Genomic DNA, 23063 nt, shown 5'->3' with positions numbered 1-23063 from the left:
TTTTCTCTTGGCAATGCCAGGACACTATACATACTTGTTGTCAATGGGCACTATATCATCTTTTATTTTCTCTTGGCAATGCCAGGACACTATACAGACTTGTTGTCAATGGGCACTATATAATCTTTTATTTTCTCTGGGTAATGTCTGGACACTATACAGACTTGTTGTCAATGGGCACTATATCATCTTTTATTTTCTCTTGGCAATGCCAGGACACTATACAGACTTGTTGTCAATGGGCACTATATAATCTTTTATTTTCTCTGGGTAATGTCTGGACACTATACATACTTGATGTCAATGGGCACTATATAATCTTTTATTTTCTCTTGGCAATGCCAGGACACTATACAGACTTATTGTCAATGGGCACTATATAATCTTTTATTTTCTCTTGGCAATGCCAGGACACTATACAGACTTATTGTCAATGGGCACTATATAATCTTTTATTTTCTCTTGGCAATGCCAGGACACTATACAGACTTGTTGTCAATGGGCACTATATCATCTTTTATTTTCTCTTGGCAATGCCAGGACACTATACAGACTTGTTGTCAATGGGCACTATATCATCTTTTATTTTCTCTTGGCAATGCCAGGACACTATACATACTTGTTGTCAATGGGCACTATATAATCTTTTATTTTTTCTTGGCAATGCCAGGACACTATACAGACTTGTTGTCAATGGGCACTATATAATCTTTTATTTTCTCTTGGCAATGCCAGGACACTATACAGACTTGTTGTCAATGGGCACTATATCATCTTTTATTTTCTCTGGGCAATGCCAGGACACTATACCGACTTGTTGTCAATGGGCACTATATAATCTTTTATTTTCTCTTGGCAATGCCAGGACACTATACAGACTTGTTGTCAATGGGCACTATATAATCTTTTATTTTCTCTGGGTAATGTCTGGACACTATACATACTTGATGTCAATGGGCACTATATAATCTTTTATTTTCTCTTGGCAATGCCAGGACACTATACATACTTGTTGTCAATGGGCACTATATAATCTTTTATTTTCTCTGGGTAATGTCTGGACACTATACAGACTTGTTGTCAATGGGCACTATATCATCTTTTATTTTCTCTTGGCAATGCCAGGACACTATACAGACTTGTTGTCAATGGGCACTATATAATCTTTTATTTTCTCTTGGCAATGCCAGGACACTATACAGACTTGATGTCAATGGGCACTATATAATCTTTTATTTTCTCTTGGCAATGCCAGGACACTATACAGACTTGATGTCAATGGGCACTATATAATCTTTTATTTTCTCTTGGCAATGCCAGGACACTATACCGACTTATTGTCAATGGGCACTATATAATATTTTATTTTCTCTTGGCAATGCCAGGACACTATACATACTTGTTGTCAATGGGCACTATATAATCTTTTATTTTCTCTTGGCAATGCCAGGACACTATACTGACTTGATGTCAATGGGCACTATATAATCTTTTATTTTCTCTTGGCATTGTCTGGACACTATACAGACTTGTTGTCAATGGGCACTATATAATCTTTTATTTTCTCTTGGCAATGCCAGGACACTATACAGACTTGTTGTCAATGGGCACTATATAATCTTTTATTTTCTCTTGGCATTGTCTGGACACTATACAGACTTGTTGTCAATGGGCACTATATAATCTTTTATTTTCTCTTGGCAATACCAGGACACTATACAGATTTGATGTCAATGGGCACTAACACTATATAATCTTTTATTTCCTCAGTGATGGCATTACTGGGAACAGTGATGTACATGGAAGAAAGGGTCTCCGTAGCAAGTATCCAAAGAGGCCTCCTATTATAGTGACTGATTCCCCTGTTGTTTATTTCCCCTTGCTTTCCTTGGCCCAGTGGTCAATACCCCACTTCATTAATTTGGCGGCAATACAGTTCCATGGAGAGAGCATATTTTTCTGCCAATAGAAAAAGGAATAGGACCAACCAGTATAGCCCCCCCCCCCCTCCAAGATACCCATAGCAGACACATGGTCTGCCATTATGGAAATTACATCATGGACTAGGAATGTGCTTTCAGTTGTCACCACCGATTATAGATGATCTCTGAGGGTGCAATATAACTACATCACTCCCAATCTTTAATATTCAATAGTAGAGAAAAACTCGGCACAGCTCGCCTAATCCCCAGCACCTGTCATCCACTGCCTCTGCTGGCTCAACCACGTCTGATGGTGCTCACTGGTAATAGCAATTGGTGGGCCAGTTGAAGCATATCTTGCGAAACGGCACCGTAGCCCCGAACGAACGTCCCCCTGTGTTATGTCCACCCGTGTCTTGCACTGTTTATACCCTTCATGGATTAATAAAGAAGTCTGAAGTATACGTACATGGTGAGTTGCCCTGGTTTTCTTTTCTCTCTACATTTGAACACTCCCAATCTTTAGGTGCACAAGTAGGATACCACCCTCCCTATATTGCAGTCAAGATCTGACCCTGAATTCATGCATGCGTGAATATATATTTACCACCAAAAATTACACACGAATAACATATGACATTTTGTTTTTATGTGACCTTCATCAGATTATCGGGACTGATAATTCCACACTATAGGTCGCATTACTCTCTTCCAATATGGACAGCATTTGGCCAACTGATACACAGACCTCCGCAGCAATCCTGATAATCTGATGAAGGTCACATAAGGCCAAAACATCATATGTTATTTGTCTGTCATTTTAGATTGCAAATAAATATTCACTTATTCATGAATTGAGTGCCATGTCTTGGCTCTTAGGGTATCAGCAATAAAACACCCAGTAATAAGCTTATTGTTGGGGGACCACTTTAACATAAAGAGCTTGACCCCACCAGACAAGCCATTTAAGATGTACAACTTCTGGAGAGGGATCACTTTGCATTATATGTACCCTATTGTGTGCCCTGGGGTGGTATGAAGAAGCTTTTTTTGTAAATGGTATTTTGGAGGTTTAATAGTGTAATGAAGTGGTTTCCAAACTGTGGACCTCCAGCTGTTGCAAAACTACAACTCCCAGCATGCCTGGACAGCCGTTGGCTGTCCAGGCATGCTGGGAGCTGTTGTTTTGCAACAGCTGGAGGTCCACAGTTTGAAGATCTAGGATGTAGTGTAATGCTGATCTATACTTGTTCATGTGTTCTGTTTTGTTCTGGTTGGTATCGCACAAAGATGAATGGCATCAATGGGTTGTTTATGTGATATTATGTTTATGTGAATTGTACATACCCTTTATACTCGAGTATAAGCCGACCTGAGTATAAGCCGAGACCCCTAATTTCAACCTAAAATCCCAGGAAAAGTTATTGACTCGAGTATAAGCCTAGGGTGGGAAATACATCATCCAGACCCGTCATTAACATCCTCATCATCATCCCCTTGTCATCATCCCACACATCCCCCCTTCATCATCTCCTTATCATCCCACACATCCCCCCTTCATCATCCCCTTATCATCCCGCACATCCCCCCTTCATCATCCCCTTGTCATCATCCCACACATCCCCCCTTCATCATCCCCTTGTCATCATCCCACACATCCCCCCTTCATCATTCCACACATCCCCCCTTCATCATCCCACCCCCCCCTTTATCATCCTCTTGTCATCATCCCACCCCCCCCCCCCCCCTTCATCATCCTCTTCTCATCATTCGCCCTCAGTGGTCTTCAACCTGCGGACCTCCAGAGGTTTCAAAACTACAACTACCAGCAAGCCCGGGCAGCCATCGCCTGTCCGGGCTTGCTGGGAGTTGTAGTTTTGAAACCTCCGGAGGTCCGCAGGTTGAAGACCACTGCGGCCTTCTACATCATCCAGCCCCCTCTCACCCCCTTTAGTTCTCACCTCCGCTCGGCGCTGGTCCGGTCCTGCAGGGCTGTCCGGTGAGGAGGTGGTCCGGTGGGATAGTGGTTCCGGGCTGCTATCTTCACCGGGGGCGCCTCTTCTCCGTGCTTCCGGCCCGGAATAGAGGCGTTGCCTTGACAATGACGCAGAAGTACGTTGGCAATGAACGCACCTCTGCGTCGTTGTCAAGGCAACGTGACTATTCTGAGGCCGGGCCCGAAGCGCTTAGAAGAGGCCTCCCCGGTGAAGATAGCAGCCCGGAACCACTATCCCACCGGACCACCTCCTCACCGGACAGTCCTGCAGGACCGGACCAGCGCCGAGCGGAGGTAAGTACTGTACAGAACTAAAGGGGGGTGAGAGGGGGCTGGATGATGTCGAAGGCCACAGTGGTCTTCAACCTGCGGACCTCCGGAGGTTTCAAAACTACAACTCCCAGCAAGCCCGGACAGCCGATGGCTGCCCGGGCTTGCTGGGAGTTGTAGTTTTGAAACCTCTGGAGGTCCGCAGGTTGAAGACCACTGCGGGTGGGGGAGTTCACTCGAGTATAAGCCGAGGGGGGTGTTTTCAGCACGAAAAATCGTGCTGAAAAACTCGGCTTATACTCGAGTATATACGGTATTTGGTTCAGTTCAGCGTTGTTCTCAAAGATTAAATATCTCCACATAAATGAGTCTTTTCTTTTCGCGTTAGTAGGGTGTAGTGTAAAGGAGTGTAAGGGTGAGAGATTTTTTTGTTTGGATACAGAGGTGTCGTGGTGCGCTGCTTTGTTAGTCAGCAATATACTGAGATGCAATATTTTGTTTGCATATGTTTTGTAGCTTATTATAATGTACAGTATAAAGACTATGGGATGTTAATTCTAGCTGATAGCAGCCATCGCTTACAGTCTATCAAGCAGGGCGGCTCCTGTGCTCGCTTCATAGTCGTCCTCCATGTACATCCTGGTGTGTTAAGAACCAGGGCACAAGGATGTACATTTACGTCCATTAGGGGAGATTTATCAAAACCTGTCCAGAGGAAAAGTTGCTGAGTTGCCCATAGCAACCAATCAGATTGCTTCTTTCATTTTTCAAAGGCCTTTTCAAATATGAAAGAAGCGATCTAACTGGTTGCTATGGGCAACACAGCAACTTTTCCTCTGGACAGGTCGATATTAAAACTGTATGAGCTAAAACCGTATCCAAACATGGATTCAAGTGGTACTCATTTACTACAATAATATGTATATATATATATATATATATATATATATATATATATATATATAAACCATGTACGATGAATATACAGTTTTGAAACAGTAGACAAAACAGTGGTAGGACACTGTTTTTTGTTCAGCAAAACAGATTAAACCAGTGTCAAACCTAACAAAACCAACTTTTTTTTGTATGATTTTTTTAAGACTGGCATTAAAAAATTGTAATAAAAAAGTAAATCTGGATATGGCGACATATGATTCTACGTGGTAGCCATATACATTACATTGCCCCATTAAAGGGGTACTCCCGTGCAAAACTTTTTTTTATTTTTTATCAACTGGTGCCAGAAAGTTAAACAGATTTGTAAATTACTTCTATAAAAATGTTTTAATCCTTCCAGTACTTATTAGCTGCTAAATACAACAGAGGAAATGGTTTTCTTTTTGGAACACAGAGCTCTCAAGAGCACAGTGCTCTCTGCTGACATCTCTGTCCATTTTAAGAACTGCCCAGAGTAGGAGAAAATCTCAATAGCAAACATATGCTGGACAGTTCCTAAAATGGACAGAGATGTCAGCAGAGAGCACTGTGGTCATGATGTCAGCAGAGAGCACTGTGTTCCAAAAAGAAAACCATTTCCTCTGTAGTATTCAGTAGCTAATAAGTACTGGAAGGATTAAGATTTTTTAATAGAAGTAGTTTACAAATCTGTTTAACTTTCTGGCCCCAGTTGATTTAAAAAAAAAAAAAAAACATTTTTCCACGGGAGTACCCCTTTAAACTAAAACAATTCAGATAACTAAAATATGACTAAAACTAAATGATATTTTAGTTAAAAAAAACTATGACTAAAACAAAACAAAAATTTTTACCGTCAGAATTAATTCTGGTTATCAAGCAGTGAACTGATGTAAAACTATGGGGTATAGTTGCCTATAGCAACCAATCACACTACAGTTTTCATTTTATTAGAGCAGTTTTAACGATGAAAGCTGAGCTCTGACTGGTTGCTATGGGCAACAAAGACAATTTTAGACAATATTCAATAGTAGAAAGAAAAAAACTCGGCACTGCTTCCTTAAATATTAGCACCTGACATCCAATGCCTCTGCTGGCTCAACCACGTCTGATGGTGCTCACTGGTCATAGCAAAGTCCAATGCAAATAATCCGTAGAGAAGAGAAAAAGAAACCAGGGCAACTCACCAATTACGTAAACTTCAAGCTTCTTTATTGATCCATGAAGGGTATAAACTGTGCAAGACACGGGTGGACAGACAACAGGGGGACGTTCGTTCGGGGCTACGGTGCCGTTTCGCAAGATATGCTTCAGTGGGCCAGTTGAAGCATATCTTGCGAAACGGCACCGTAGCCCCGAACGAACGTCCCCCTGTTGTCTGTCCACCCGTGTCTTGCACAGTTTATACCCTTCATGGATCAATAAAGAAGCTTGAAGTTTACGTAATTGGTGAGTTGCCCTGGTTTCTTTTTCTCTTCTCTACGGATTAAAGACAATTTTAGACCACCTTGATACATGAGGCCCTATGAAAAAGATTTATAAACCTGTCTAAAAGAAAAACAATTTCTGTTCCCCATAGCAACTGTGCTGAAATTGCTTGTGATGGACAACAAAGACAGTCTTTCTTTTAGACAGCTTCATATATCTTCCCCTATTTGTTGAAAATAAATTCCTGTCAGACGTTTTAGTTCTCATAGGGGGAGATTTATCAAAACCTGTGCAAAGGAAAAGTTGCCCAGTTGCCCATAGCAACCAATCAGATCGCTTCTTTCATTTTGCAGAGGCCTTGTTGAAAATGAAAGAAGTGATCTGATTGGTTGCTATGGGCAACTCAGCAACTTTTCCTCTGGACAGGTTTTGACAAATCTCCCCCATAATGTTGAGGGTCCTCGCTGAACATGTAAGGTCTCCCCGGCAGCCAATCACAGTGAAAATAGTCACCCTGTGTACAGACATGCTTGTTTGAGTCATTGATTACATGTACAGTGGTCCCTCAAGTTACAATATTAATTGGTTCCAGGACGACCATTGTATGTTGAAACCATTGTATGTTGAGACCAGAACTCTATGGAAACCTGGTAATTGGTTCTAAAGCCCCAAAATGTCATCCAAAAATAGGAAAAAGTGATAATTAAAAAAAATAAGTAGATAACTAATATAGATAAAGCAAATCCTTACATCTAAAAGTAAGAAAGATCTGCTGGGAGCTGTAAATCACTGTCTATGTCAGTGTTTTCCAAGCAGGGAGCCTCCAGCTGTTGCAAAACTACAACTCCCAGCATGCCCGGACAGCCTTTGGCTGTCCGGGCATGCTGGGAGTTGTAGTTTTGCAACAGCTGGGGGCACCCTGCTTGGGAAACACTGGTCTATGTAGAGGACAGGATCTTCTTCAGGGTCCTGTCCAGTACATGCAATGTCCTTAAAAAGTAACATGGAGTCGCCCTTAGCTGGTGTCCAAAGGAGCAGGTAACCCTGGTACAGGTAAAGTGTACAGAACATGTACTACCTCTCTGTACTGTAGGGGGCGCTACCAGACATCAGTCAGTGCATACGCTTCAGTAATACAGGTGTTTTACCAGTAAATTGCCCATTCTGATTGGTCAGTTCTTCCGGCCATTGACACATTTCACAGATCTGGACTGTCTGTAGCATTGTATGTTGAGTCTGGTTTCAACTTACAATGGTCCAGAAAAGACCATTGTATGTTGAAACTATTGTATGTTGAGGCCATTGTAAGTTGAGGGATCACTGTACTCACAATAAATCACAGTTTGATGTTTTAGGGCCCTTTAGGTCATTATAAGCCATTTATAGCACTGCTTACATTGAAGAGTGGCCTCCAAATGATTCACAGGTTCAAGAGCAAAAGTACACAGTGCCCAAAGAATCCCATAGACTACATTCATGGCCGTAAATGTTGGCACCCCTGAAATGTTTCTAGAAAATGAAGTATTTCTCACAGAAAAGGATTGCAGTAACACGTTTGCTATACACATGTTTATTCCCTTTGTGTGTATTGGAACAAAAACAAAAAAGGAGGAAAAAAAGCCAATTGGACATAATGTCACCAAACTCCAAAAATGGTCTGGACAAAATTATTGGCACCCTTTCAAAACTGTGGAAAAATAAGATTGTTTCAGGCATGTGATGCTCCTTTCAACTCACCTGGGGCAAGTAACAGGTGTGGGCAATATAAAAATCACACCTGAAAGCAGATAAAAAGGAGAGAAGTTCACTTAGCCTTTGCATTGTGTGTCTGTGTGCCACACTAAGCATGGACAACAGAAAGAGGAGAAGACAACTGACTTGAGAACCAAAGTTGTGGAAAAATATCAACAATCTCAAGGTTACAAGTCCATCTTCAGAAATCTACAGGGTGGGCCATTTATATGGATACACTTTAATAAAATGGGAATGGTTGGTGATATTAACTTCCTGTTTGTGGCACATTAGTAGATGTGAGGGGGGAAACTTTTCAAGATGGGTGGTGACCATGGCGGCCATTTTGAAGTAAGCCATTTTGAATCCAACTTTTGTTTTTTCAATAGGAAGAGGGTTATGTGACACATCAAACTTATTGGGAATTTCCCAAGAAAAATAGAGGGTACAAGGTGACAGATGGTTGTAGAAGAGTGTATGGGTGACAGGGGCATAGGGGGTGACAGAGGGGTTTACAAGGGTGACAGAGGGGTGTACATGGGTGACAGAGGGGTGAAGAGGAGTGTACATAGGTGACAGAGGGGTGTTGGGGGTGTAGAGGAGTGTACATGGGTGACAGAGGGGTGTAGAAGAGTGTACATTGGAGACAGGGGGGTGTTGAAGGTGTAGCGGAGTGTACATGGTTGAAAGAGGAGTGTACATGGGTGATAGAGGGATGTACATGCATGGGTGACAGAGGGTTGTAGAAGAGTGTACATGGGTGACCGGGGGTGTAGGGGGTAAAAGAGGAGTGGACAGGAGTGACAAGGTGGCAAGAGAGGGGTTGACAGGGGTGACAAGTTGGTAACAGAGGGGTGGAGAGGGGTGACAAAGGATCAGAGGGGTGAATAGTGGGGGTTGAACATTGGTGATAGGGGGGTAGATTGGGGGGTGGTCAGAAGGGTGGTGAATATGGGGGACATGGACGGACAAGGTGGACATGGATTACAGGAAAGTGGACAAGGGTGAAAGGGGGTAACAGAGGGGTGACAAGGTAATAACAGAGTTGTGGACAGGGGTGACAAAGAGACAGAGGGGTGAATAGTGGGGGTTGGACATTGGTGATAGGGGGTGTAGATTGGAGGGTGGTCAGAGGGGTGGTGAACATGGGTGACAGGGGCGAACAAGGTGGACTTGGATGACAGGAAAGTGGACAAGGGTGAAAGGGGGTAACAGAGGGGTGACAAAGGGGTGACAAGGTGGTAACAGAGGGGTGGACAGGGGTGACAAAGAGACAGAGGAGTGAATAGTGGGTGTTGGACATTTGTGATAGGGGGGTAGATTGGGGGATGGTCAGAGGGGTGGTGAACATGGGTGACAGGGGCGGACAAGGTGGACATGGATGACAGGAAAGTGGACAAGGGTGAAAGGGGGTGACAGAGGGGTGACAAAGGTGTGACAAGGTGGTAACAGAGGGGGGGACAGGGTTGACAAAGGGGTGAATAGTGGAGGTTGGACATTGGTGATAAGGGGGTAGATTGGGGGGTGGTCAGAGGGGTGGTGAACATGGGTGACAGGGGCGGATAAGGTGGACATGGATGACGGGAAAGTGGACAAGGGTGAAAGGGGATAACAGAGGAGTGAAAAAGGGGGGAGGACAGGGGTGACAGAGGGGAGAGGGTGTACTACCTTAATTAAGCTTTGCCGTACTTCTGTGGGGGGCCGGGTATTATCAGGCGGGCTGGGCAACATCAGGCCGGCCAGGAACAATCTGGGGGGCCAGGAACAATCTGGCACACTATCAACATTGCATTCAATCCCTCCCGGCCTGCGCGCCTGTGACTCACTCACGGAGTGCACACGTACGTGCAATGGGCACGCAGGGTTCCCTTCCCCCCTGCATCGCCGTGACGCGCAGGCCGGGGAGGGAGCTTTAAAAAATAATAAAAAAATTGCCTGCTGGAGCCCGCGGAACCCCCGGCAGTTCTCGATGGAACCCCAAGGTTCTGGGGAACCCCGGTTGGGAATCACTGCTCTAGACCATCACAACCAATTTGGTGCTGGTGTTGGTTACAGTTGCATTTCTAAGCTTCTGAATGTTTCAGTGAGCAATGTTGAGGCCATAATATGGAAGTGGAAAGACAATCATTTCACCATAAATTTGTCTCTACCAGGTGCTCCTCACAAGATTTCTGACACAGAAGTAAAAAGAATGATTAGAAGAGTTGTCCAAGAGCCAAGGACACTTGTTGAGAGCTTCAAAAAGACCTAGAATAAGCAGGTACTGTTGTCTCAAAGAACCAGTATTTAGTAAGAAAAATGGTGATGTTTTCAATACTTATTTCACCCGCTGTAAATATTGGAGCATGATTAGTTAATCGATGGGCCCAGAGGTAGTTCAATTGAACATACAGTAGAATAATATTTAAAGATAGCTTTTATAAGCTTGTGTATTTCCTCATACACTTTTTTCATATGGTTCCTTATGTAAATACAGTAAATAACATATGCCAGGCCCAATGCAATAACTCAAAGTCTATTTTATGTATTAGCAAACAGAGCTGGTCACACGGCTTACAATCTGTCTGACAATTTCTCAAGGTGTTTTTCTTGGTTCCCTAGCTTTAATGACTGATATGAAGTGAGGGAATAGTTTACATATGTATCCATTTTGCAGATATACAGTAGGCATACATTTACTGTATTGCCACAGTTCAACAACTCAGCACTGCATTAATAGTCATAATAGTTTGTACAAAACAGATTTTCATATTGTATCCATAGGTCTTTGTATGGAAATAAATGGAAAAAGAATCCCTTCATCAGTCAAATCTGCCTTACAGTTTGATAGGTTTATTTTTAATATATACATTTTGTCCTTTTTGCCAAAATAAACTGCCACATACAAGTTTCTTATACAATATGTTTTTTTTAAGTTATTGCAGCAAAGGAGGGTTTTGAAGAATCCAAAAAATACTAAAGACAAAGCCAACTAATCCAACATCTGTTGGTGGGTATGGACTATAGACACCTAATAGGACATATACCAGTCAACTGAGTTCATGCACTTTTCAAAAGGATTAAAAACAGATTGTAACCCCTTAAGAACAGGGGAAGTAAATCCTGTCTAGTTTCAGACAGACAGGTCGATGAGGACCTAGACAGACGGGCAGGTAAGGGCACTGGAGATTTAGAGAGCACAGATGTTGGACTGAATCAGAGGAATTTTCTGGCTCTTAAGGTGAATGGGCATAAGTTACAGAATCTTAGCTATACAACCTATGCCAAAAACAATAGCATTAATAATCATTATAACAGTAAATTAAATTCACATTCTATTTTTTAGGAACTACAACTGCAGGTGTGTTTAAACTGCATTGTGTTTAAAAGTAATATTACCATACAGCTACCCAACAGATCTGATGTATACCCAATTCCTGCATATCCAGAGCATTGTGTGGGTGGGCATGTGATCACAGTCTGAGATTACTACTTGTGCTTAATATTACCACAGCATACATACGGAAATTAAAAGCATACCTGCACTTTCAATAGACTTTTCAGTATAAATTGCTCTGTTTGTGTACACAAGGAGTAGTACTAGTTTTGGTCATGACTTAACTTGAATATGATATGTCTTTACTTGTTTGTCCATCTGTAGGCTTCATCTTTATTTTTCAGTTGTTTCTGAGCTAGTCAATACAGACTGGCTATTATGATACAAACACACAGATGAGGAGATCTAGCACCACTATATCTCTTTAGCACACAGTCAGAAAAAGCAGCAGCATGGAAGTCCTTATAGAGCAGTTGTAAGCAATGTAAAATGTGGATCAAGCACAGGGGTAAAATATAACACTAGATCTTTCAGCTGCTTGTCTGGATCTCTCTACTCTCAATACCATTATCTCACCCTGTGGCTCCACCGTTCCTCTGTCCATAGTGTTTTACGGGCAGCTGTAATCTGATACTTCAGTGAGCTTATCTGTCTTGAAATTGACTTTAGCAGGATTTGCAGAGTGAATGATAAATTAAAGGGGTATTCTGGGCAAAAATATTTTATCCCCTACCCAAAGGATAAGGGATAAGGTGTCTGATCACAAGGGGCCCGCTGCTGATACCCCCCGCGATCTCCCTGAAGCACCCGCATTCTATGCGGGTGCTGAATCTCCAGTTTCGGAAACCTCCAGGTTTCTGGGACTGGGGACGTGACGTCACACCACGCCCCTTCCATTCATGTGACGTCACGTCCCAAGTCCGGAAACCCGGAGGTTTTCAAAACTAGAGACACAGTCCCCGCATGTTGCAGGGAGATCATGGGGGGTCTCAGCAGCGGGCCCCCCGCGATCAGACACCTTATCCCCTATCCTTTGGATAGGGGATAAAATATTTTTGTCTGGAATACCCCTTTAAGGAAGGGTTAGGGGAAGCACCAAATCACACCTGATAGTCAGGTAAATAAGTGCAGAAAGGATTTTTTTTTTTTTTTTTTTTACATATAAGATTCTTACATTTGCTTTTACTATAAATTCAGGCAGACTTTATGTAGTCCATATTTAAGCACATTAGTATTGAACAGCTGAAGCAATGGGCATGAAATGAACCCAATCACCTACCCACAGGATGGTTTTTGAGAACCAGAATGCCAATAGGACTCTTCTTATCCACCAAGAAATGGAAGAAATGGTAGAATTAAAGCTGAGAATAATACCTGACTATCAGGTGTGCTTTTGAGGTGTTTAGTTGGTACACTTTGTGGGCACTGCTTTGCCTTTTTTTATTTTATTTTTTAAGATAAATTTCGGATGTCCTTGTTGTCTGGTCAATGAATTTTATATTGCATTCATTATGCTAAGACAAAAAGTTAATATATAACTTGTCCTCTGTGAAAAGAGAAGTAGGGTACAATGAGTTGCTTTTCATTGTACATCAGATATTTTAATAATTTAATAACCTGCTTGAAAGTACCTGGTGATAAGCAGAACAGGGGTGTACGTGGATAGCTTGGCCAAGAAATGCACAGTGGTAAACAGAGGTGTTAATAAAGGAGGGCAATAGGATTTTGAGGTGGATACTATAGATATAAAGGGTTCAACTGTCTGCTGGCATGCTTATGTCTGTATATCTCAGCCTTGCAAATTGAAATAGAAGCAGATATGAGCAGAAATCCTGGGGATTATAACAGAGGATTGTTCCAGCAATAGAGGGGGGTGGATTTTTAATAATGGGAGTGTGGGGAGGGGATGAGATATGGACAGGGTGGGGGGAACATGACCTTAAAACCACATAATCTTCTTTGAAATATAACAGGGACAGCACTATCCTAATGCTGCCTTTTCATATAAAATCAGGTCCCAATCATGCAGATTAAAAAGAAAAACATCAAAATAAGACTGTAATATTTTTAAATCACAGGAGACATCTGTGGAGCGGCCACCTGCCACCAGAAGAGAACCTGCGAGATCTACTGTACTGTCAGAGAGCAACCACGGATGGACAACTGAGAAAAGAGGCCACAAAAAAGAAGATTCTAAATAAAATAGTGAACTAAACATTCAGAGCATCTCTCCCATGATGTATATATTTACATAGTATATATTTACATGTAACTATGTAACTATGTAAATATATACATCATGGGAGAGAGGCTCTGAATGTTTAGTTTTGTTGCAATAGATTTTCTTCTCCTTCTTCTGTTTATTCAAATTTTTACTCATTCATTTGAAATTACTCTCACTAGTTTTTCTTTCCAACAATAAATAGTAAATTACCATTTCCTCCTGTCCTCATACCTCCAAGCCACCCCGCCCCCACAAGAAAAAAAAATGAATGTATAGAAAACCAAATTAAATAATTTCATTTAATTTTCCTCTTACCTACCTTATCTTTGCTTTACCTTGACTATTTCTCAACTATTTCTTTAATATAGTATTTCCAGCAAAAGCAACCTTTAGCTACCTCTCCCAAATGTCACTGAATAGTGTACAATCAAAATGAGCAATATTATACAACTCTACATTCTTATGTTAAAGGAGACCAGTGGCTATTCCAAAATAAAAAAGAGATTTTACTGTCATTAAATAACGTAGGGTGCCCTGATCACACACCTTTTCTTTTTTTTTTTTCTTTTTATAGTTTCTTGATACACAATTCTGTCCCTGAAATATGAGGGTTTATAGTTCGTATGACAATTCAGGAATTCATGGGTATGAACTTAATTTTAGCGATGGGAGTAACCATACAATGGGCTAGGTTATACAGTAAGGGGGTGTTTTATGCATACATGCCCCTCAATGTACAACATTAAAAACCCCTGACTGTATAATCCCACCTATCACCTGATAAGCTATTTAATGACTCAATTTATTTGGCTTCGCCATAGGTCCTCTTTAAACTATAGCTATCTTTTTAACCCAAGATCTTAGTTTTATTTTTTCATATTTTTGACATTCTGTATTTTATTCCATACTTAATTAACCTCTTTTCTTTACTGACTAAATCAAATGTATTAAATAAGCTTGAGTCGCTTGATTTTCCAAATATGTTGATTCAACCCCATTTCTGTCCCATTTTAAATGTACAATTTACTGACTCTAAAAATTGAGTGTTCCTATACGCCTTAGGTTCCTCTATTGACTATCTATCACAGGCACTAGATCTACTTCCCATTTTCTCTTACTATCATACTTTATGTACTTACTATATACCTCTAATAACTCTTTATATCTCCTGTGTGATTTTTAATTTGATGTAAGACTTTCACCACTTGTGATTAATTCTCTTACCCATTCATCCTTTACATAACTCTGAATATCTAGAATACATATAGTTTGAAACTAAACTTCTGCTCCTTTCAGGCTGGGGCCACAATGAATGGATACCTGGATTTCTCGTGACTCCTGGGTCGCAGTCACTTGATTTCTGGTGTAGCCAAAATTGCTGTGTCCCCCGGCCATGTTTTATGTTGGATCTCCCATGGTGTCTGTGGTCACGTGTAAATTTGAAGTCATGGCCGAGCTCATACATGACCTCGCCACTATTATATACATTGTTTGACACATGATCACCACATGGCCACTAATAATCAGATGTGGCAATGTGCAAATATAGTATCAGATCTATAGATTATGTGGTGATCACATTACATCTATACAATGTACGGGTTAAAGAGGAGACCATGTGCAGAACTCAATACACTGTATGGGCTGGAGTGAAGGTATGAATGGTCTCAATGAACACATTCAGCTTTGGGAGCTTTCACAACATAAAGGGAGCAAATATTTTAATGCAAATTTATTCGCAAGTTAGATTATATGTAGTAACGGAGCCAACTGTGATTCTGTTAAAAAAATACTACGGATGCACCGATGCAGCCAGGGACCCGCCGGTAATGGTGGACATCAGCAATCGAGCTGATATCCGCTATTAACCCCTCAGATGCCATGATCAATATTCATCATGGCATCTGCGGCAGTTCCGGTGGCTGATCTGATCGCCCGCGGCAATATAAATCAATATATTTGGTATTGTCGGGTGTGGAAATGTCTGGTCTATAAAAACATTATGTTAATGATCCTGTACAGTGAACAGCGCAAACATAAAAAACAAACATCAAAGTCCAAAATATTGATTTTTAATCACATTAAATAAAAATTAATTAAAAGCAATAAAAATAAATAAATAAATAAACATCAAAACAAGAATGTTACCGATAAAAACTAAAGATCACCGCACAAAAAATGAGCCCTCAAACATCCTGGTGTACGGAAAAATAAAAAAGTTATAGTGGTCAGAAGAGGACAATTTTAAATATACTAATTTTGTTTGAAAAACTATATAAATTTGGTATCATTTTAATCACATTGACCTACGGAATAAAGAGAACCTATCATTTTAATTTAACCATAATGTACAATGCATAAAAATGAAACCCCCATAAGTAGCAAAATTGCGTTTTTCTCTTCAATTTTCCCGCAGGTATAATACTTTTACGGTTTCGCTGTACATTTTATAGTAAAATGTAAGGTGTCACTGCAAAGTACATTTGGTACATACTTTAACCTGGACAGCCTCAAAAAGGTAAAGTACACAGAAGCAAACTACCCTAAGCTGGTGATATACATCAGAAAACTGACAGTGTGGTATGATGATACCACCGCATACCCAAGCTGGATCCATTTATTTCAAGGAACTGAACATAGTCTAGTGACTACATTTTGTACATCTATAAAAATATACAAAAGCAAAGGTGTCACTATTAGACTATGTTGAGCCCTTGAAATCAATGGCTCTATCCAGGGTACACAGTGGTATGCATGAGCATACCAGTCCGCTGGTTTCCCAATGTAAACCACAAGCATAGAGTAGTTTTTAATGGCAACATAACCTAATATGGCTTATCTACATTTGCTGTGATGTTGAGGCCTTTGAGACTGAGTAGGGAATTTTATTGTAATTATTCACCATCCTACCTCCAAGTCTAAGAACCACCAGAAACATATAGAAACACATGTGACTGACCATAGCAGCTCTTTTATTAAAAACTAATGGATTGCATATATTATTCTTTGGCGCTCCTTTAATGTATATAGAGGGGTCCACTGACTCTCCTACTTCTAAGACTCCTATGTTGCAGTTATTACAGCTGATAGGACGTTGTTGAGGAAACAAGCGGCTGAAGGAAGTGAAACCGGTAATAGAGATGGGGGAAGGTTACAATCCGACCCCCTCCTCTCTCATTACTAGGCTGACAGTAATTACCCCTCTCACACACGCTGACTGACGCCAAGCCTTTGTCTCCGCACTCTTCCATACATTAACACCTTCACTGCACAAACCATTCAGCTATAGGTTTCTCCTCACCAAAGTGTGTCATACAATATGCATATAGATATATAGTCATGGCTGTAATTATTAGCACCCCTGAAGTTTTTCTAGAAAATTAAGTATTTTTCACAGAAAAGGATTGCAGTAACACATGTTTTGCTATACACATGTTTACTCCCTTTGTGCGTATTGGAACTAAACCAAAAAAGTGAGGAAACAAAGCAAACTGGACATAATGTCACACCAAACTCCAAAAATGGACTGGACAAAATTATTGGCACCCTTAACTTAATATTTGGTTGCACACCCTTTGGAAAAAAAGAACTGAAATCAGTCGCTTCCTATAACCATCAATAAGCTTCTTACACCTCTCAGCCGGAATGTTGGACCACTCTTCCTTTGCAAACTGCTCCAGGATTCTCTTATTGGAAGGGTGTCTTTTCCCAACAGCAATTTTAAAGGGGTATTCCAGGCAAAACCTTTTTTTAAATATATCAACTGGCTCCGGAAAGTTAAACAGATTTGTAAATTACTTCTATTAAAAAATCTTAATCCTTCCTATAGTTATTAGCTTCTGAAGTTTTCTGTCTAACTGCTCAATGATGATGTCACGTCCCGGGACGTGAGTAATCAGAGAGCAGTTAGACAGAAAACAACAACTCAACTTCAGAAGCTAATAACTATTGGAAGGATTAGGATTTTTTAATAGAAGTAATTTAAAAATCTCTTTAACTTTACGGAGCCAGTTGATATATATAAAAAAAGTTTTGGCCTGGAATACCCCTTTAACCCCTTAAGGACCGGGGTTTTTCCGTTTTTGCATTTTCGTTTTTTGCTCCTTGGCTTTAAAAAATCATAACTCTTTCAATTTTGCACCTAAAAATCCATATGATGGCTTAATTTTTGCACCACCAATTCTACTTTGTAATGACGTCAATCATTTTGCCCAAACATCTACAGTGAAACAGAAAAAAAAATCATTGTGCGACAAAATTGGAAAAAAAAAACACGCCATTTTGTAACTTTTGGGGGCTTCCGTTTCTACGTAGTACATTTTTCGGTAAAAATGACACCTTATCTTTATTTTGTAGGTTCATACGATTAAAATGATACCCTACTTATATAGGTTTGATTTTGTCGGACTTCTGGAATAAATCATAACTTCATGCAGGAAAATGTATACGTTTAAAATTGTCATCTTCTGACCCCTATAACTTTTTTATTTTTCCGCGTATGGGGCGGTATGAGGGCTCATTTTTTGCGCCGTGATCTGAAGTTTTTAACGGTACCATGTTTGCATTGATAGGATCTATTGATTGCTTTTTATTTATTTTTTATGATATAAAAAGTGACCAAAAATGCCCTATTTTGGACTTTGGAATTTTTTTGCGTGTACGCCATTGACCGTGCGGTTTAATTAACGATATATTTTTATAATTCGGACATTTCCGCACGCGGCGATACCATATATGTTTATTTTTATTTACACTGTGTTTTTTTTTCACTTTTTTTTTGCAGTGTTATAGCTCCCATCGGGACCTATAACACTGCACATACTGATCTTTTACATTGATCCCTGGTTTCTCATAGGAAACCAGTGATCGATGATTCTGCCGCTTGACTGCTCAGTGCCTGAGATCCAGTCATTCGGCGATCGGACAGCGAGGAGGCAGGTAGGGACCCTCCGGCTGTCCTGTAAGCTGTTCGGGATGCCGCAATTTCACCGCAGCTATCCCGAACAGCCCACTGAGCTAACCGGCACTTTTAACTTTCACTTTTAGCCGCGTGGCTCAGCTTTGAGCGCGCGGCTAAAGGGTTAATAGCGCGCGGCACTGCGATCAGTGCCGTGCGCTATTAGCTGCAGGTCCCGGCTTCACTATGATGCCGGGCCTGCCGTGATATGATGCGATGTCACCGTGGGACCCCGCATTATATCACGGGAGCGGGACCAAGGACGTACTCATACGTCCTTGGTCCTTAAGAGGTTAAGATCTCTCCACAGGTGTTCAATGGGATTTAGATCTGGACTCATTGCTGCCACTTCAGAACTTTCCAGTGCTTTGTTGCCATCCATTTCTGGGGGCTTTTTGATGTATGTTTGGGGCCATTGTTCTGCTGGAAGACCCAAGATCTCGGACGCAAACCCAGCTTTCTGACACTGGGCTGTACAGTGCGACCTAAAATACATTGGTAAACTTCAGATTTCATGATGCCTTGTACACATTCAAGGCACCCAGTGCCAGAGGCAGCAAAACAACCCCAAAACATCATTGAACCTCCACCATATTTCACTGTAGGTACTGTGTTCTTTTCTTTGTAGGCCTCACTCCGTTTTCGGTAAACAGCAGAATGATGGGCTTTACTAAAACGCTCTATCTTGGTCTTATCTGTCCACAAGACGTTTTCCCAGAAGGATTTTGCTGATAATGTTGCGCACTGTGGACAAAGGCAAATCTAGATCTCTGGAGATGGACTTGTTACCTTGAGATTGTTGATATTTTTCCACAATTTTGGTTCTCAAGTCCTCAGACAGTTCTCTTCTCCTCTTTCTGTTGTCCATGCTTAGTGTGGCACACACAGACACACAATGCAAAGACTAAGTGAACTTCTCTCCTTATTATTTGCTATCAGGTGTGATTTTCATATTTCCCACACTTGTTACTTGCCCCAGGTGAGTTTAAAGGAGCATCACATGCTTGAGACAAGCGTTAATTTTTAACGTAAATTTGTTTTCCCTTAGTCCTAACAGCAGCACAAGTGGGGTGTTCTGCCCCTGTGAAGCTGGCAGGACGGTGGAATTTTTAATTCCGCCCAAGCAATTTAAATTAATTAGCCCCCCCCATAAAAGGCCTCCTCCCCTAGGCCATCTCGCTTAATAACAAGTAACAAAAAAGTTTAGGGCGGGAAATTTGTGTGCTGCTGTTAGGACTAAGGGAAAACAAATTTACGTTAAAAATTAACGCTTCCCTTACGTCCTAACCAGCAGCACAAGTGGGGACTTAGCGAGTAACAACACAAATAGGGAGGGACTACGGCAGAGTGGCACTTAGGATTGACTGCCCAAAGGCCAACTCTTCCGATCGTTTGGCATTAACCCTGTAATGACTCAAAAAAGTATTGTGGGTGCTCCAAGAAGCAGCAGCACAAATCTGTTCCAGAGGAACAGACCTTTTCTCAGCAAAGGAAGTAGAGACTGCCCTAGTGGAATGGGCAGTGACAAAGGCAGGAGGAGTTAGCTCCTGGACTATGAAGGTCTCTCGGATTGCCTCCTTAATCCACCTACTTAGGGTAGGTTTAGAGGCTTTCAAGCCCTTGTTCTTTCCAGAAAAAGAAACAAGGAGGTGTTCCGACTTCCTGAATTCTCCAGTTCTTGAGATATAGACTCTGAGAGCTCTAGAGATGTCCAGAGTGTGGTCAACCGCTTCTTCAGGAGAGGATGGATTAGGCAGTAGAACTGGAAGAGAAATAACCTGGTTGGTATTGGAGAAAGTCGGAACCTTAGGAAGGAAGGTAGGTAAAAACCTCAACAGGACTCTGTCCTGTAGAAAAACAGTATAAGGCTCGAAAGCCGAAAGGGCCTGAAGCTCACCCACTCTCTTGGCTGAGGTTATGGCCAATAAAAAAGTGACTTTAAGGGATAAATACCTAAAGTCTACTTCTTCCAGAGGTTCAAAGGGGGGAGAGCATAACCCCCTGAGAACAGTGGTTAAATCCCAACTGGGAATAGGTCTGAGAACTGTAGGTTTAAGTCTTTCAGCCCCTTTGAGGAATCTTCTAACCAGGGATTCTTGTGATAGAGACCTGCCTAGGAAGGCAGAGAGTGCTGCGACCTGAACCTTTAAGGTGGATGGGCTAAGACCCTTGTCAAGGCCATCCTGGAGAAAACGCAGTATTGCAGAAAGAGGAGGATCTGAAGTAACTACCTCTTTCGTTGCACACCATTGAAGGAAAATCTTCTTTATCCTGGAGTAAACCTTGTTTGTAGACTCTGCTCTAGAGTGTGCAATAGTTCTCAAGACCTCCGCAGGAAGCCCACTCCTTAGTAGGGTCCTGTCAATCTCCAGGCTGTCAGATTGAGTCTCCTCAGATCTAGGCAGGAGCCTGTGTTGTGAGACACAAGGTTCTGCACGTGGGGAAGCCTCCAATAACACCCCTGACTCATCCTCATGAGTTGGGTGAACCAAGACCTCTTCGGCCAGAATGGGATGATGGCAATTACTGAGGTCTGGTCTTGCCTGACTTTCATCAATACCCTGGGTATCATGGAAAGTGGAGGGAATATGTAGGCCAGCCTGAACCTCCATGGGATGGACAGAGCGTCTATCGCCACCGGATTGTCCTCCTTGTAAAGGGAACAAAACTTGCTCACTTTGGCATTCAGCCGGGTTGCCATGAGGTCTATTTCTGGTGTACCCCACTTCAGGGTTATCCTCCTGAAGATCTTCTCGTTGAGAGACCATTCTCCCTGGACTGCAAGCCCGCGACTTAGACGATCTGCCACTACGTTGAGATCCCCCTTGATGTGGACTGCAACAAGGTGGGATAGGTTGAGCTCTGCCCACGATAGAATAAGTCCGGTCTCCCTGAGGAGCACTTGGGACTTTGTGCCACCCTGTCTGTTGATATAAGCCACTACAGTGGTGTTGTCTGACCGGACTCTTATTGCTTTCCCTAAGATATGGGGAGCAAAGTGGAGGAGCGCAAGACGAACTGCTCTCAGTTCTCTCATGTTGGATGAGAGTAACCTTTCCTGAGGGGTCCAGGTACCCTGAACCGGATGGTCGTCCAGATGGGCTCCCCACCCTAGAAGGGAGGCGTCCGTGGTCAGAGTGATTCACAGAGGTTGAATCAAGGACTTCCCATCTGTCAGGTTTGTCCACCACCTGAGAGAGGCACGGACTTCGGACGACAGGGTGCATTTTTTGTCCAACCCACTGGGGTTGCGATTCCAGGCAGTCAAGACCTGATCTTGGAGAGGTCGGAGGTGCCACAGGGCCCAGGGGACTGCTTCTGCAGACGCTGACATGTGGCCCAACATCTTCATTAGAGTTCTGATGGGCACTCTGCGAGGTACCAACAAAAACTCTGCGGCTCTTATGACGCGCTCTCTCCTTTCTGGGGTGAGAGACAGCGTCATCCGAGAGGAGTCTAGGACAAACCCCAGGAACCTTCTTGAGGTAGATGGAATGATCTCGGATTTTTCCCAATTTATGAGCCACCCTAGGTGTTGAAGAAAATCCAGGGTCAGTTGAAGATGAGCTTGAAGAATGTCTAGAGTCGCGGCTTTTAAAAGCCAGTCGCCTAGATAAGGAACAATCTCTAGGCCTTTTAGTCTTAGAGCAGAGACAACTGGAGCCACCACCTTTGTGAAGGTGTGGGGAGCGGAGGTAATGCCGAACGGTAGAACAGCAAATTGGAAATGCCTTACCATACCTTTTATGGTGACGGCGATTCTTAAGAACTTCCTGTGGGCAGGAAATATAGGGACATGAAGGTATGCATCCTTCAAGTCTATAGTGACCATGAGATCTTGTGGGTTCAGGATACTGACCACCGAGCGAATGGTTTCCATTCTGAACCGCCTTTTCCTTATAAATCGGTTTAGGTAGCGCAGGTCTATTATCATGCGCCAGTCGCCATTTGGTTTGGGAACCAAAAAATATCAGGGAGTAGACGCCAGATCCTCTTTGATCTGGGGGAACTTCTTCCAAAGCTTGCTTTTCCAAGTATTGGAGAACTGAGGTTTCTATGACAGCCTGTTTTGGCTGAGGAAGTAACTTTGTTAAGACAAACTTCCTTGGGGGAGGGGAGGTAAATTCTATCCTGTACCCCGACTGAATAACCTTCAGAACCCAGGGATCCTGGATTTCTTGCATCCAGGTTGTAAGGAATAAACTTAAACGTCCTCCTACTGGAGGAGGATGGGCAAATAGATTCTCTGCAACAAACACTTGAGGGGAAGGGAGAGGGAAAACGTTGGTGGATGTCAGTGGAGA

The 23063-nt window shown here is 42.1% G+C and overlaps 1 protein-coding gene and 1 long non-coding RNA gene across 7 annotated transcripts in view; one reads left to right on the top strand and one right to left on the bottom strand.

The window, feature by feature from the left end:
• DSCAML1 (DS cell adhesion molecule like 1) overlaps nucleotides 1-23063 on the bottom strand; it is a 293681-nt gene that overhangs the window by 244058 nt on the left and 26560 nt on the right. The window contains exon 1 of one of the 5 annotated variants that reach the window (XM_056542779.1): nucleotides 4771-4872. The exons of the other annotated variants lie outside the window; for them this stretch is intronic. Within the exon in view, the coding sequence (XP_056398754.1) occupies nucleotides 4771-4807 (37 nt within the window). The 5' untranslated portion in view covers nucleotides 4808-4872. Of the gene's footprint in view, nucleotides 1-4770; nucleotides 4873-23063 lie in introns of those variants that run through there. 5 annotated transcript variants of the gene reach the window in all.
• On the top strand, nucleotides 6892-15830 carry LOC130293740 (uncharacterized). 2 transcript variants are annotated; one of them, XR_008848279.1, is made up of 4 exons: nucleotides 6892-7003; nucleotides 10416-10522; nucleotides 11178-11251; nucleotides 13657-15830. It is a non-coding gene; the product is annotated as an uncharacterized LOC130293740 (long non-coding RNA). The 2 variants fall into 2 exon arrangements; XR_008848280.1 differs by lacking the exon at nucleotides 11178-11251.

This window comes from Hyla sarda, chromosome 10 (assembly GCF_029499605.1).
Source record: "Hyla sarda isolate aHylSar1 chromosome 10, aHylSar1.hap1, whole genome shotgun sequence".
Classification (NCBI taxonomy): Eukaryota; Metazoa; Chordata; class Amphibia; order Anura; family Hylidae; genus Hyla; species Hyla sarda.
Note: the sequence above shows the minus strand (reverse complement) of the source record. Positions and strands in the feature narration are given on the sequence as shown.